We start from the raw sequence: 12,738 nt of genomic DNA, 5'->3' as shown, positions 1-12,738 counted from the left end.
TTATTTAAGTAATTTTTCACTTACAGCCATGTGGCCAATTTAGACTGAAAAGTTTTAAAAATAATATGAATTAGACACAATACAATAACAATATAAAAACTAACAAAGACTTAACCAGTAGAGAAAGGAAAGCATTAAATTAGTAGACAGATGGAACAAAGTTGTGCAGTGAATTTCTTCCATGAGAATAGGGTGGTTTCCTATTTTTTTTCTTAAATTGAAAGATTACTCCTGGAGTGCGTATTTCACGCTTTTCGATATTTAAATCACAATATCTATTTTTCGCAATTAAATGAAAAATGAAAATTTTCAAGCACGCGAAAACGTGACGGCTAAGTATATATGCTGGGAAAAGCCGGCGTGACGTCATCCTGGTTCCGGCTGCCACCGTGTGAGGCCACTTTGGTGCAAGGCTATGAGTGCTGCTATGATGCAGGCTGCTAGCAGGTAGTAGAGTATCCTGCTAGCAGGTAGAGCTTGGATTAAATAAGGATTATTAATACCCTATCATACGAAGGAAACTTTGCGATCACAGACAATTTTAAAAGGTGATTATTACGAGATATTTCCCTGAGCTCTGTGCCTCATGCATGCATTGGTAATCTCAGAAGATGTAAAACTCCCGACTACTTGTATAGCATCTTGGCCCCTGTGATGTCACATGGAGTGACATTGCATGGGTGCCAATCTGGCCTTTTTCAAATGATGTTTTCCATTAACATCCGTCTAAACTGGGATTTGTAAAACCAAATAATTTGTATATTCTGAATACACTAATGGTGGGTAACATATCGCAATCAATGCCTTTCGTTTCCTTTGATGAAGGAAACCACCATATTAAAAAAGATTGATAGGAGGAAGGAATGCATTTAGACGGAAGTAGAGGCAATATAAAGGTGAGCGCTTGGTCAGGAAGATTCTAGGAATAGGCAGCTGGAGTACGGAGAGCAAGCAGGTGGAATGAGTCCCCACATCGCACAAAATAGAAGGAGACCTTAGAAGGAGACCGAATTTCCAAAGATAAGCACAAATGAATCATACACTCCAGACGTGGGTGCACGAAATTTGGGGGTTCATTTGGTTCCAAATCACAAAATGCATTATATGCGTAGTACCTGCTAATGCAAAATTTACTACTGTTTTATTCTAATTATTGATAACATCTATAAAAATCTAAACATTGAAAGAAATAAATGGGTGATATTTCCAAAAAAACAGATTTCATTTGTTTTGCGTTCGCCTTCAGCAAAGACATGAATAGTTATTTATTATTACATGTTGTACATATGAAAAATTTCGTTCCCAATTATCCATGTTGTGTGATTACAAATATTTCCTAACAAATTATTAATTATTTATATGTACTTGAAAAATCACCATGAATTTTTTTTTTCACAACTATTTGAATAATTTCCACCAGCATTACATTTATTGATTTTTCCAATTTAGTGACGTTTATTGATTTTTTCAATTTAGTGCAGTCTCTCAGACCGCAAATTGAATTCAGTTGCAAATTTACAGAAATTAATAATAGGAACGTCCAATTTTAAAAGTGCAATGTCTTTATCATATAAATATATGAAGCTATCGAAAATTACAGATAATTTGAAATAGTAATTTCATAATAATATAATAATAATAATAATTAAAATAATAATTCATTATTTTAGAAACCCAGCGGTCTCTCAGACCGCACATCACCGGTTAAGGGTTAAAACTTATTGTTCTTTAATGGTATCTCTGAGTAATGTGTACCAGTATGCCCGCTCGTGCGACAAAAATCGGCATGCTGGCCACATTCTTCTCATAGAACAGTTCTGTCAAGTCGTTTAAGTGAGATACATCATGTCGTATGACTGGAAAAATACATTTCGTAACCAAGGTCATTGTGTATGTGAAAAGTTTCATAATAGAGGTTGGAAATTCATGGTTTCATATGGGGGTTATTCACGGGACCAAAAAAAATCAGATCATAAGTGAGGTCATCGTATAACTGAGGGTCGCATAACCAAGGTTATACTGTTAATTTTCAAATTCGATTTTTTCCAATTTGTTAACCTCTTTTCTCATTGCAGCTATCCACTTCTCCCTATAATCTCTTCATAGTTATTCTTCCACGGTCAGAGGTTCAGAGAATACATTACCTGGTGGCTCTGTGCCTTCACAAAAACAATTAGCCTCACAACATGATCACTCCTACAACTTTCTATCTCTCAGTGATCTACACAACGTTTTGGTCTCTGATTTATCCATATTCACCTCAACATTAATTTCATTATGTACTTACAGCTCTTGAATCCCTAAAGTTGACAGCAATGTCCTGATCACTTCACCCTCATTGGTCATAGGATATTTAAGTATTGCTATCGAAATGATTTTCATCATCTTCACTTTCTTCATTGTCTTCAGACCCACATGTGTTGTTTCCTACAGCAAGTTTTGGCATGGATATGGGGATTTTGGGCCAATAGGGGAAAATATTCTCCACAAACTTCACGTCCCTGGACATGATGATCTTCTTTTCATGCAAACTCTACAGATTGTGTCCCTTCACTCCTCCCACCTGACCAAGACACACACACTTCACGGTTACTTTCCAATATTCCCATGGCTCCCATTTTCAGGTCTCAAGCTCAATGGCCAAATGCCCTTGTATCCTCAATACCTTTTTGTGTAAATTCTTTTGAAACCATAGTTTTTAAGAATTTTTCAGGCTATTACAGTAGACTCTCATTATTACGAAGTTCACGGGACTGAAAAACAGGAAGTTCGTAATAACGAAGTTCGTATGAACGTTTCTCTTAGGAATCGTCGAAAAAAAACCGTACAGGATAAATGCAATTAAATTATGCAAAAATACAGTGGAACTTGGTTAGTACGTTCCTCCTAAGTACGTTTTCCTCCTTAGTACGGCGATTTCCCTCGGTCCCGGTACCATCCAAACAAAATACAGGTAAAAGCAAATGGTAAGTACGTTTGAAAAAATTGTGCTTTCCTGGTTAGTACGCTCAATTGCTTGCCGTGACGCAACCTGCAATTCGTTCTCTAGTATCTTCTTAAGGGTCGCAAACGTCTGAATTCATGATTTAATTTATTATTATTAGCCATTAACATTCTTCCATTCATTCCACATCTCTTTCTTCGACCGTAATTTATCCAAATGCATTTCTGAATTCTTGTGACGTGCTGAATAATAAAATGCGGCCATTTTTCAGGAATGTCTGACTATGAAAAACTACAGCCAATAAGAAGCCCCAATTTTCCCCACCGCGAGCTCCTCACCTTCTGTTGCCTTTTGAGCGCTTGGGAGTGCCCACTGCTGCGCACAAAGTTCGTGAGTGGACAATTGTTGCTATTGCACGAGTTATCATGATGAAGAAATGTGAAGAAATGAGTCTTAACGGTCTTAGACAATTCCCACATTATCTAAAGCAGTACTGCTCCATAAACTCGACGTCGTGCGTATTTACTTGACTACTGTTGCGGGAGCAGACGATCCTCTGGATCTCCACGCGAAGCTTAGCTTAAAAATACAGTAGATTCCGTTTAATGGGTCCACCAGTTACTTGGGGCAGCCGCTTAATTGGGGCAGATCTTGAAGAACAGAACCCATTAGAGGAATATCCCAGAGTATTCTCCGCTTAATTGGGGCAGCATGCTGCTTTATTGGGCCATGAGTCGGCGACATACACTCTATACTCGCAACGAAATTAATTTTTTTTGTTTTCAGAATACTATATTTTTATATTTTCCTCGTTTGATTTACTCTTATTTTTCACAAATGTTCCTATTCTTGCCCTATTTTGAAAGCTCTTGTCGTTATAGTATCCGCAAGAGGATAGGACTTTTCTTTAATAGGACTTAGTAAAAGACATTCATTCAGCGTCGCCCGTGGCTGTGAAAAATATTTTTAACAAAAATGTTATAATTCTTAAAAATGATAATAAATTAACTAAACTCGCTGATTTATTAATCAAATTAATAGTTTAATAAACTTATGTTGCATTATAACCATTCTTTAGTCTTCTTTCTACCATTTCAAAGTTTTTATGCCCATATACAAGAGAGTTCGCCTAATCCGGGCAGCCGCTTAATTGGGGCAAAGTGCACAAGTCCCGATATGTCCCAATTAACCGGAATCTACTGTACTTGATCTTGGAACGAAAGCAGACGACATTAGACAAATTTTGAAAGTAAATTTCAACTGTTTAATATAAAATTTTCTTGTAATTACGTCGTAATCTAATAATCTTGTGTGTCATCAATCGATATGGTATCATTCCAGAAGCGAATGTCTACGGCTGTTGCCGTAATTTTAAAGTCAATAATTTTTCCCTATTTTTATGATGCTTAAAAAACCAGTTGACTTACTCCGGGTTGTTGTTATATTCTCCGAGTAAGCTGTGAGAAAGAAAAATGACTTGTCTTCGCTTGTCTGAGCTTCACTCGTCCTCGTTCTGTTAATATATATATAGGATAAATCACGGGAGATAGACGCTGTAATCATGGAATCGTCTTCGGGAAATCTATGAAAAATTGTGATTTTTATTCACATGGTATTGTTTTTCAATGTAGCGCTCATTTTCTTGATTTTAAATGTGAAAAGAGTTCAGGAAGGCGATCCTATGAGAACTACCGATAGTAATTGTAATTATGACGACTTTTTCACTGATTGCCATGACCCCGACTGCTATATTATTTACTTTCCTCGTTAGTACGTTTTCCTGGTTAGTACGTTCATTTTTCGTGGTCCCTTCAGAAACGTACAAAACAAGTTCTACTGTATATACAAAACAGGAAAATTCGTTTCAGTTTCCCAACAGAAGAATGCAGCATGACGCAATCGAGGGTTGTTATCTTCCCGAATACAGTAAGTCCAATATACGAACTAGATGCATTCCAAGACCTTGTTCCTAAGTTGATTAACTTACAGTCTGGTCGCTGAGAGTTGTCCGATGACAGGCAGAATGGTCTAGGTCAGGGTAGGGGGCAAGGCCGCCAGGTAAGAATGGGAAACGCCTACAAAGGGTTCTGTGAAGAAAGGAGCCGGAAGGGACGACGAGCGTGAAGGACCCAGAGGAAGAATAATTTCTTTTGGTGATTCAAAGAAAGGGCTTGATTTGGCAGCTCAGGCTTGTTTCAGTCCTTCATATGCATGTGACAACGTTGTATGACTAGGCAAGGGTGTGAGGTGCATTTGGGGGACAGCGATTTGCTGTAAACCGTGCTGGCGCAGGGTTGTTTCCCCCTCCTATTGTGCCGTCATCGGACAACTCTCGCCGGCCGGACTGTATGCAAGGAATCCAGGAGTATGGTTATCCTGCAGAATGCAACACGGCATTACTCTTATGCGCTACCTACGATTGTGATGAACTGATCTAGCTTGGCATACGACGTATTCGGAGCTGAAAAAACCACTTCCCGCAGTGATGAAGAACGGGCAAAATGCTGAACAGTTCCTAAATTCACACCAGATTCAATGATACTACGTTCAGATTGTGCCCACAGTGAGAGTTTCTCAACGCCACACTGCGTAGCATCGGCCAAATCGAAACGTGCCAAATTTGAAATTTGAAATTTTGAATGCTTGTATCTCTGAAAATTCATAAATCAAATGTGCGTAGGAAGAGGACTAACTGTACGTCCAATTTACAAGCGTTTATGAGTGGGTCACCATGAGTCCACAGGAAAGAAGCTTATTATGTGATGTTGAGTGTAAACTGAATAAAGAACCATAATTGACGTTCTTGGGCACAGTACACGAGAAGAACTTAAACGTGGCACGATTATTAAAACTTGGTGTAGTGAATATCCACCTAAATGCTGTTCCTTATCTGTGGAACTTCGTAATAAAGTTCATTTTGTAACTGCCGGGACCAGGACTGAGGTTCGTAATTGAGTAAAAACGAAAATTTCGTAATAACGTTTCTTTTACTATAGCTTGGATAGGCCTTTTCGTCCTTTTTGCTTAGTAATAACGAGAACTTCGTAATAATGTTGATCATATTAAGGATAGTCTACTGTATTAATCGTGCACTCACAGGCTAATTAGAGCACACCCTCAAATTACGACTGTCCACCTAACTTAAACGCTAGATTTTGGCCAGTAGATCATTTTTCCGTGTCAATGCCAGCCTATTTTTCTCGGTATGCTGAAGAATGCCATGGCTTTTTTTGGTAAATTTGTAGGTTTGAGCTTAAAAATTTACACAAAGCTTAATATGTATTTTCAGAGACTATTTTTTTTTTAATCTGCTCCGCAAACTTACGGGTATGTTGAAGCATGATAAATACTAAAAATAGTTACCAAAGCTACATGAAACACAAAAAATAAAAGGTGTGAGTGTAAAAAAAACCCAGCCGATAGATCAGTCCTAGGCACTCTTCGCACATACCCCCCAGGCTGATGGATTGGCTCGCTAGCGCAATAAGGGTTAATAGCAGTAAATATATACGTCATCACCGATTTATGACCAATCCAATCCACAACCAAGCCTTCCAATCAACCTAAGGCCTGTTTCACATGGATGCAGATGGTCCACGTTCCATGTGACTCGCGCAGGGTGTGGAGAGCGGTCGCCGCGGTACACGTACGAAATTTGTTTGTATCTGTGCAATATCAGCTTGCCTAGGTAGAAGAATGCCATACTGCCAAGTGCTTTTCAAGCAATTGATGTATACCATGTTAGAAAAAACGGACGACAAGTGCCGGTAAAAGGAGGTGTAGGGTGCACTCTATTGTGGCACTAAGAAAATTAAAACCAGCTTTCGTGATTCGTCCTGATGAAAGTTTTTCAATTATTTTCGCACGTCCACTCCCTTTCACTGTACATGGTGAAAAGACGTACTCACACTGTTATCTCAAAGCTCGCTCTAATTCTACGAACAATCTGCTTGGTCCGCATCAGCCATCCACGTTCATGTGTAAGCACAAACCTGCCTCTGTGGCCCGTAAGCACACGGATGATCCCCGGGGCAGAGGAGCCACGCGGATGGCTCCAGACATGCGGACAGTCCGCACTCGTGAGTAAGCTTCCATTAACGTCAATAGAACCTTATCGGCGCACATAGAGCGAACCGTCTGCGTCCATGTGAAACGGGCCTCAGCAAGAAAAAAGGGTATGACCAAGAGGAAACAGGAAGCTGAGAGGAGACGAGGATGGTGGACTACTCACCCATGGTAACCCTCTGTATCACCACTCCCCCACACTTCAGGCACTTTTTCATTCGAACCGAACAGTCGGCACATGCCACTCTGTGTCCGCACGGTTCCAACACCACCAGTTCACTGGGTTCTGAGCAAATGGTGCACTCCGCCTCAATCGACGTGAGCAGGCCAAACTTGTTCCCGGTGATGAGGGGAGGACTGGCGGAAGATGCTGGGGTGGTCATGGAGGGGGGAGGTAGGGGAGGAAGGGGAGATCCCACACGGGATGATGCCCCCCCACCATTCACCACGTCTGACACCGCCACTGTCATCAGCAAAGGAGGGACCACGGCATCCCCGGGCACCACCATCTGCCTCTCCACGGGTGCCGCACTGCTGCTCGGCTGCCTATTTGCCAGGGCAGGGCTGGGAGTACTGCTGGTGGTTGGGTGGCTAGCCGAAGGATTCACTGATATGCTGCAAACAAGGCAAAAGTAGTTCTGTAGTAGGTTTAGGGGTTACGTGAACGTAGACGATTAAGGCCATTAGCACCACGCGCAATCTAATTGCATCATAATAATATATTATGATACATTATATTCCCAAATAGGGCAGCATTTGAAATTATGAAGATAAAAGTTTTACACACTACAGGTGGTCCTTCATCTTCAGACACTTGACTTTCGTACAATTCACACTTTCGTACATTCCAAATTGAAACCTTTTACTTGTCTTTCGTACACTAAATTCAGCCTTTGAACATTTAATTGTAATTTTTTGAAATTTCTGCCATGTTTACTGCGCATCCCAGCATTCAACTGTTTCATATGGCAGTACATGCGGACAGTACGAACGTATACGATCAAGAGCAGTAATGATTTTAATCAAGGTGATTTTTTTGAGAGAGATATTGCTTGCTACAGGTCCTACATCAAGAAAAGAAGAAAGCTGTAGTTCAGCCTTCATTGGAGACATTTTTCAAAATTGTTGACTAGACGCCATCACACAGCATTCAATAAAATTAAGAAATAAAAATGCTTCTTTCTAATAGTGTTTTTCCATTTGAGTGCTGTTTCATTCATGTACGTCATTTAAACCTTCAGCAACTATATTGCACAAAATATCTTCCGAATTCCGTCTGTCTTTTGTCTTTTATGAATAACATGCGAAATGTATACAATCCCGAGTTACGCTGTGATGAGATGTCACCCGCCAGGGAAAACGACGTGTAAAAATTTAAAGGTAACAAGAGTGAGGGTTCAACAACTGCATTTTGTTATGGTTCTTGATGCGTCTTTTTATTTGTAATGTACAGTGGAAGCCCCTTATAACGACAGCTGTTGGGAACAGAGAAATCTGTCGCTATAGTGAGTTGTCATTGTTACCGAATGCAATTACATCGTCACAAAAAAATCACTCATCAGGCGTCACCACGGCTGTATCTGCCGAGAGGCGAAAATTGCGGCATGATAGCCGTTTTAAATCATTATTTTGAACATTTAATTCACTAATGATCATATTCACTTGCAATCTATGATCAAATCATATGTAATTATGCAGGATGCTATATGCCGAGGCATTAAGAAGTCGATTTTAAAAGTCCCAGCTTCAGACTCACTCGTACTGAACTGTGCATTATGAGCTATTATTATCCTTATTTCTTGGATGCTCCAAATATACATGTCATAACTACCAGTTATGGCTATGCATCTGACTATTAAATGCTAAAACTTCGGAATCTGTTCAAAAATTCATACCTTCTATCTTTCCGAGTAGTAATGAAAATGATGGGTGGCTGCTGCAATTGGGTGACGAAAGGAGCGTGATAAAATTTTAGGGTTCCACATGAGCATTGCAATTCTATCTTTTTCAGGTTAACGGCGGAATGAAGGTGGAAGTAATCTTCTTGTGCTTCAAGTCTGCCTTATGAATGGTTTAATATCGTGTTTCAAAACAGCCGACTCAAATGCTATCGAAATCATGAAACCGAACAGCATTACGGCATCTAAAAGCATATTAGTCATATCAATTATCTTCGGTGGAAAGGGTGAAAAACTGTTTCAAATAAATAGAAGGACAAATGATAAATGAAGTCCACTCTTTGTCTGTCTGATAGCAATATTTATGTTTCGTAGAGATTCACGCAATCAGACGCAATATCAGCGGACGTAGAGACCTCTAGCGGCAGTAGCGCACACTTTTTGATGGGAATGCTGACTGGAACTGAAGAATGCTCATAGTGTTAGGCGGCAATAACACAATTTTAACGTATTTTAGTTCTATTGGTGGGTGGGCTGGGCAATTGTCAATGAATAATAGTACTTTTTTATTCCTTCCACCAATCCTGGCATCAAACGCTCGTAACCACTGCGTGAAGATAGCAGCCATCATCCAAGCATTTTTATTTTCTTCGTAAGTGCAAGGGAGAGTTTTAACTCCCTTAAAACATCGGGGATTGGCGGATTTCCCCACCACGAACGGTTTTAACTTATCTGAACCATCCTTATTGGCGCATAAAAGAACAGTTACGCGGTCTTTACTTTTCTTCCCTCCTTTGCAGGGGTCCGTTCGAGTGGCGAGAGTTTTGTCCGGGAGAAGGTTAAAATATATGCCCGTCTCATCCGCATTGTAAATATCGTAGGGGCTGTAATTGTCCAAATAGTCTTTAAGGACCGGAGCCCAGCCTTCCACAGCATTAACGTCAACACTTGATGATTCACCGGATAGTTTGTGAAGGGATATCCCCTTCCTATTTTTAAATCGTGCAAACCATCCATCCGAGCACTTAAAATTGTCTTCACCAAGCCTCTCACACAAATACTCAGCTTTAGCCTTCATCATTGGGCCGGTGATAGGAATCCCTGCGGCTCTTTGCTGGCAAAACCACGAGAAAAGAGCACTTTCTAGCTGCGGATGCTCTCCGGGCCGCAGGTGTTTTTGAGTGCTTGGACGCCCTTCTTTAAGCACTGCCGAACGAATTTGTTCTTTTTTCTTTAAAATAGTGAACAATGTCGATGTATTAATTCCAAATCGCCTCGCTATTTCACTCTTTGAACACTCTCCACTTTCACAATCTGCAATAATTCTCATTTTGGTTTTTAAATCCAAGGACTTGCGCTTACCAGCCATGGTGCTAGCAGACGGGTGGAATAATTTTTAACCTCACTGTGGAGGCGCGGGAGGGAGATGACAAAAGAGCAATGAAATGTGTTCTCGAAAAATTTAAGGAAAGAAGAATAGGAGAATACGGAACATGTCGACGTTGGCGGAAAAAATGCCGTTTTAAAAGCATTGAATTCCAGAGATGTGGCACGTGGTCAAAAAGTCAACCTGTCGTAATTACGAATGGCGCAAGAGAGGAATCGAGCCATTATCGCTAATACGAATTTATTTTACATTTAAATCATAGGGTTTAAAATGGTTCCTTGGGTAGCTGTCGCTAATTCGAGCTTGTCGCTATATCCCGTACTCGTTATAAGGGGCTTCCACTGTATATTAGAAGTGGAATGTCAACTTAAGCACCGATAAAAAGTTTCACTTGTAATCATATTCAAGGTTATAAAAAAGAGATGAGGGAGGTTATTACAAGCTACACCAAACATCCATAACATTTTCGGAGGGAAAAACACAAGAAACTCTTCAAAGGATAAGACAATTATCATAATTGACGGCATATGAGAGGCACCCTTATTTCTGTATGGCACGCACAAGAAAAAAAGACCGCACAAACAGGCGGCACCCCAACAACTTAAGTTAGTTCGTTTTAGTTACTATGCTTCAGAAAAGCCAAACACATGGCACAGTCATTGATGTAATCTTCAAAAATATATTAATTTGACCATGAAAGTACACAAAACAACTGCACATGGTACAAAACAAAGCACAAAATTGGGGAAAAAAATTTAAAATTACGAAATAAGACTTCAGTTACTTTCAAAGCTACGAAAACCTTTGTCATAATCATTATCAATGTCATTAAAGATGAAAAAATCGTCATAACTACAGTTTCCATCATTGCAAGTATCAATGTCCTCAAATACTTATTTGAACTAGATAATGAACAAACACAAATACGTGCATTCTACATCACAGAAGAGGGCAAAACAATAATTAAATAAAATAAAATAAATAAAAAATAATTAATGTCCAATAATAGCAATGAGCTTAATAACAACAATAACAGCTACAACATTCTTCAATTGAATGACAAATATATATTAGTAAATACAATTGGTATAAATATAATGGATTTGGTATAAAACTTTAACCCATCATAGTTGGACCTTCACATATGAGATGCAGGTGATTTTTTTGTGGTATTATTTTGGCACGGTCTTATATGCTGTCATTTACGATACTCATAAATGGAGGAAATGGAGGAAACAAATGACTGTAGCACCACCAACCTTCTCCTTGCGCTGTACTCCCTCAGGATGGAGATGAGCGCAGGAACAGGCAAGAGCTGCAAGGGTGAGCGTCCCCTGCGGTTCTGCTTGTTGAGATCACAGCCCTGTTGAACTAGGTAGCACGCAATCGAAAATGCCACCTTGTTCTCTATTGGTTTCGTGTTGCCATCCTCATCTTCATATGTCCTATTCTGAAGCTGTGTGAAAATCTGCAAAGGAATTAAAACAATCTAGAACACAGAAATCATTCCTATTTCTTCACCACAAAAAATATTTTACATCACCATATCAGATCATATCTACTGAATTTCAATGGGTAATGAAAGAAAGACCCTTTGGATTAGATTCTCAGGAAATATATAAACAATTGAGAATTTTATGGCTTGCCAAACATGCCAAACTGTGGATTGTCTCAGGAATGCCACAGATCGGAAAACCAAAAATTTGTAAACATAAGTATATTACGGTTGCTATTGATACAGGTTAGTTGGTAAGTTATTAAAACGGAAGTTGATTGATTCAACTGATATAAAGAAAGTGTATTATCCACACTTAAGCCGCATTATGGCGAGCCACACTTGGCCATACTATGGCCGGGGGTCAAAACCACTATGGGGCCATAATGGCAACCCACTATGACCACAGTACGGCCACATTGTGGCCACAATTGTTGTGTTGACTGGGTTGGCATGATTCACATTTGATGCGGTTAGAAGGAAGTTGGAGTCATTACCATAGCGATGCAAGTTACAGGCAGTGGTGTCAGTAATACAGTGAGCCACATCACAGGAATAGGGAAGACCAAGTATACATCCTTGAGTGGCTTTTTGAGAGATTTGAGCAACATTTGAGTGATGGTACGCAACATTGGCATTTGATTCATGCCAACGAAGGCTAATTATTTAAATACAAGCAAAACTGTAAATAAACACGTGATTTCTTTAGTGATAAAAATAAAATGCTGTTCACAGAAATTTTGTAATGGCTGTCCTAATGGTTGAATTTCCAGGTCTACTACACACATAGTGAGCTTAACTGGCACTTGACAGTAGGGTTTGCTTTCCATTAGCAATTGCCACATTTTCCAATATGTATTGTCAATTTCTCTTCCACAAACAAGCACCTGCAGCTTCTCCAAAGGCATTCATAATTCTAAAAAAATGTTTAGTGGTTATAATTTATCTT

At 39.6% G+C, this 12,738-nt stretch overlaps 1 protein-coding gene across 1 annotated transcript in view; it reads right to left on the bottom strand.

Annotated features, from left to right (window-relative positions):
• LOC124163408 (E3 ubiquitin-protein ligase MIB2) overlaps positions 1-12,738 on the bottom strand; it is a 74,780-nt gene that overhangs the window by 4,169 nt on the left and 57,873 nt on the right. Inside the window, exons 15-16 of the mRNA XM_046540293.1 lie at positions 11,554-11,762; positions 7,176-7,624 (exon numbers count right to left, since the gene is read on the bottom strand). Of these exons, the coding sequence (XP_046396249.1) occupies positions 7,176-7,624; positions 11,554-11,762 (658 nt within the window). The remainder of the gene's footprint in view (positions 1-7,175; positions 7,625-11,553; positions 11,763-12,738) is intronic.

Source organism: Ischnura elegans, chromosome 8 (assembly GCF_921293095.1).
Source record: "Ischnura elegans chromosome 8, ioIscEleg1.1, whole genome shotgun sequence".
In the NCBI taxonomy this organism is placed as follows: Eukaryota; Metazoa; Arthropoda; class Insecta; order Odonata; family Coenagrionidae; genus Ischnura; species Ischnura elegans.
The sequence above is the reverse complement of the archived record's forward strand: the minus strand, read 5'-3'. Positions and strand labels throughout refer to the sequence as shown.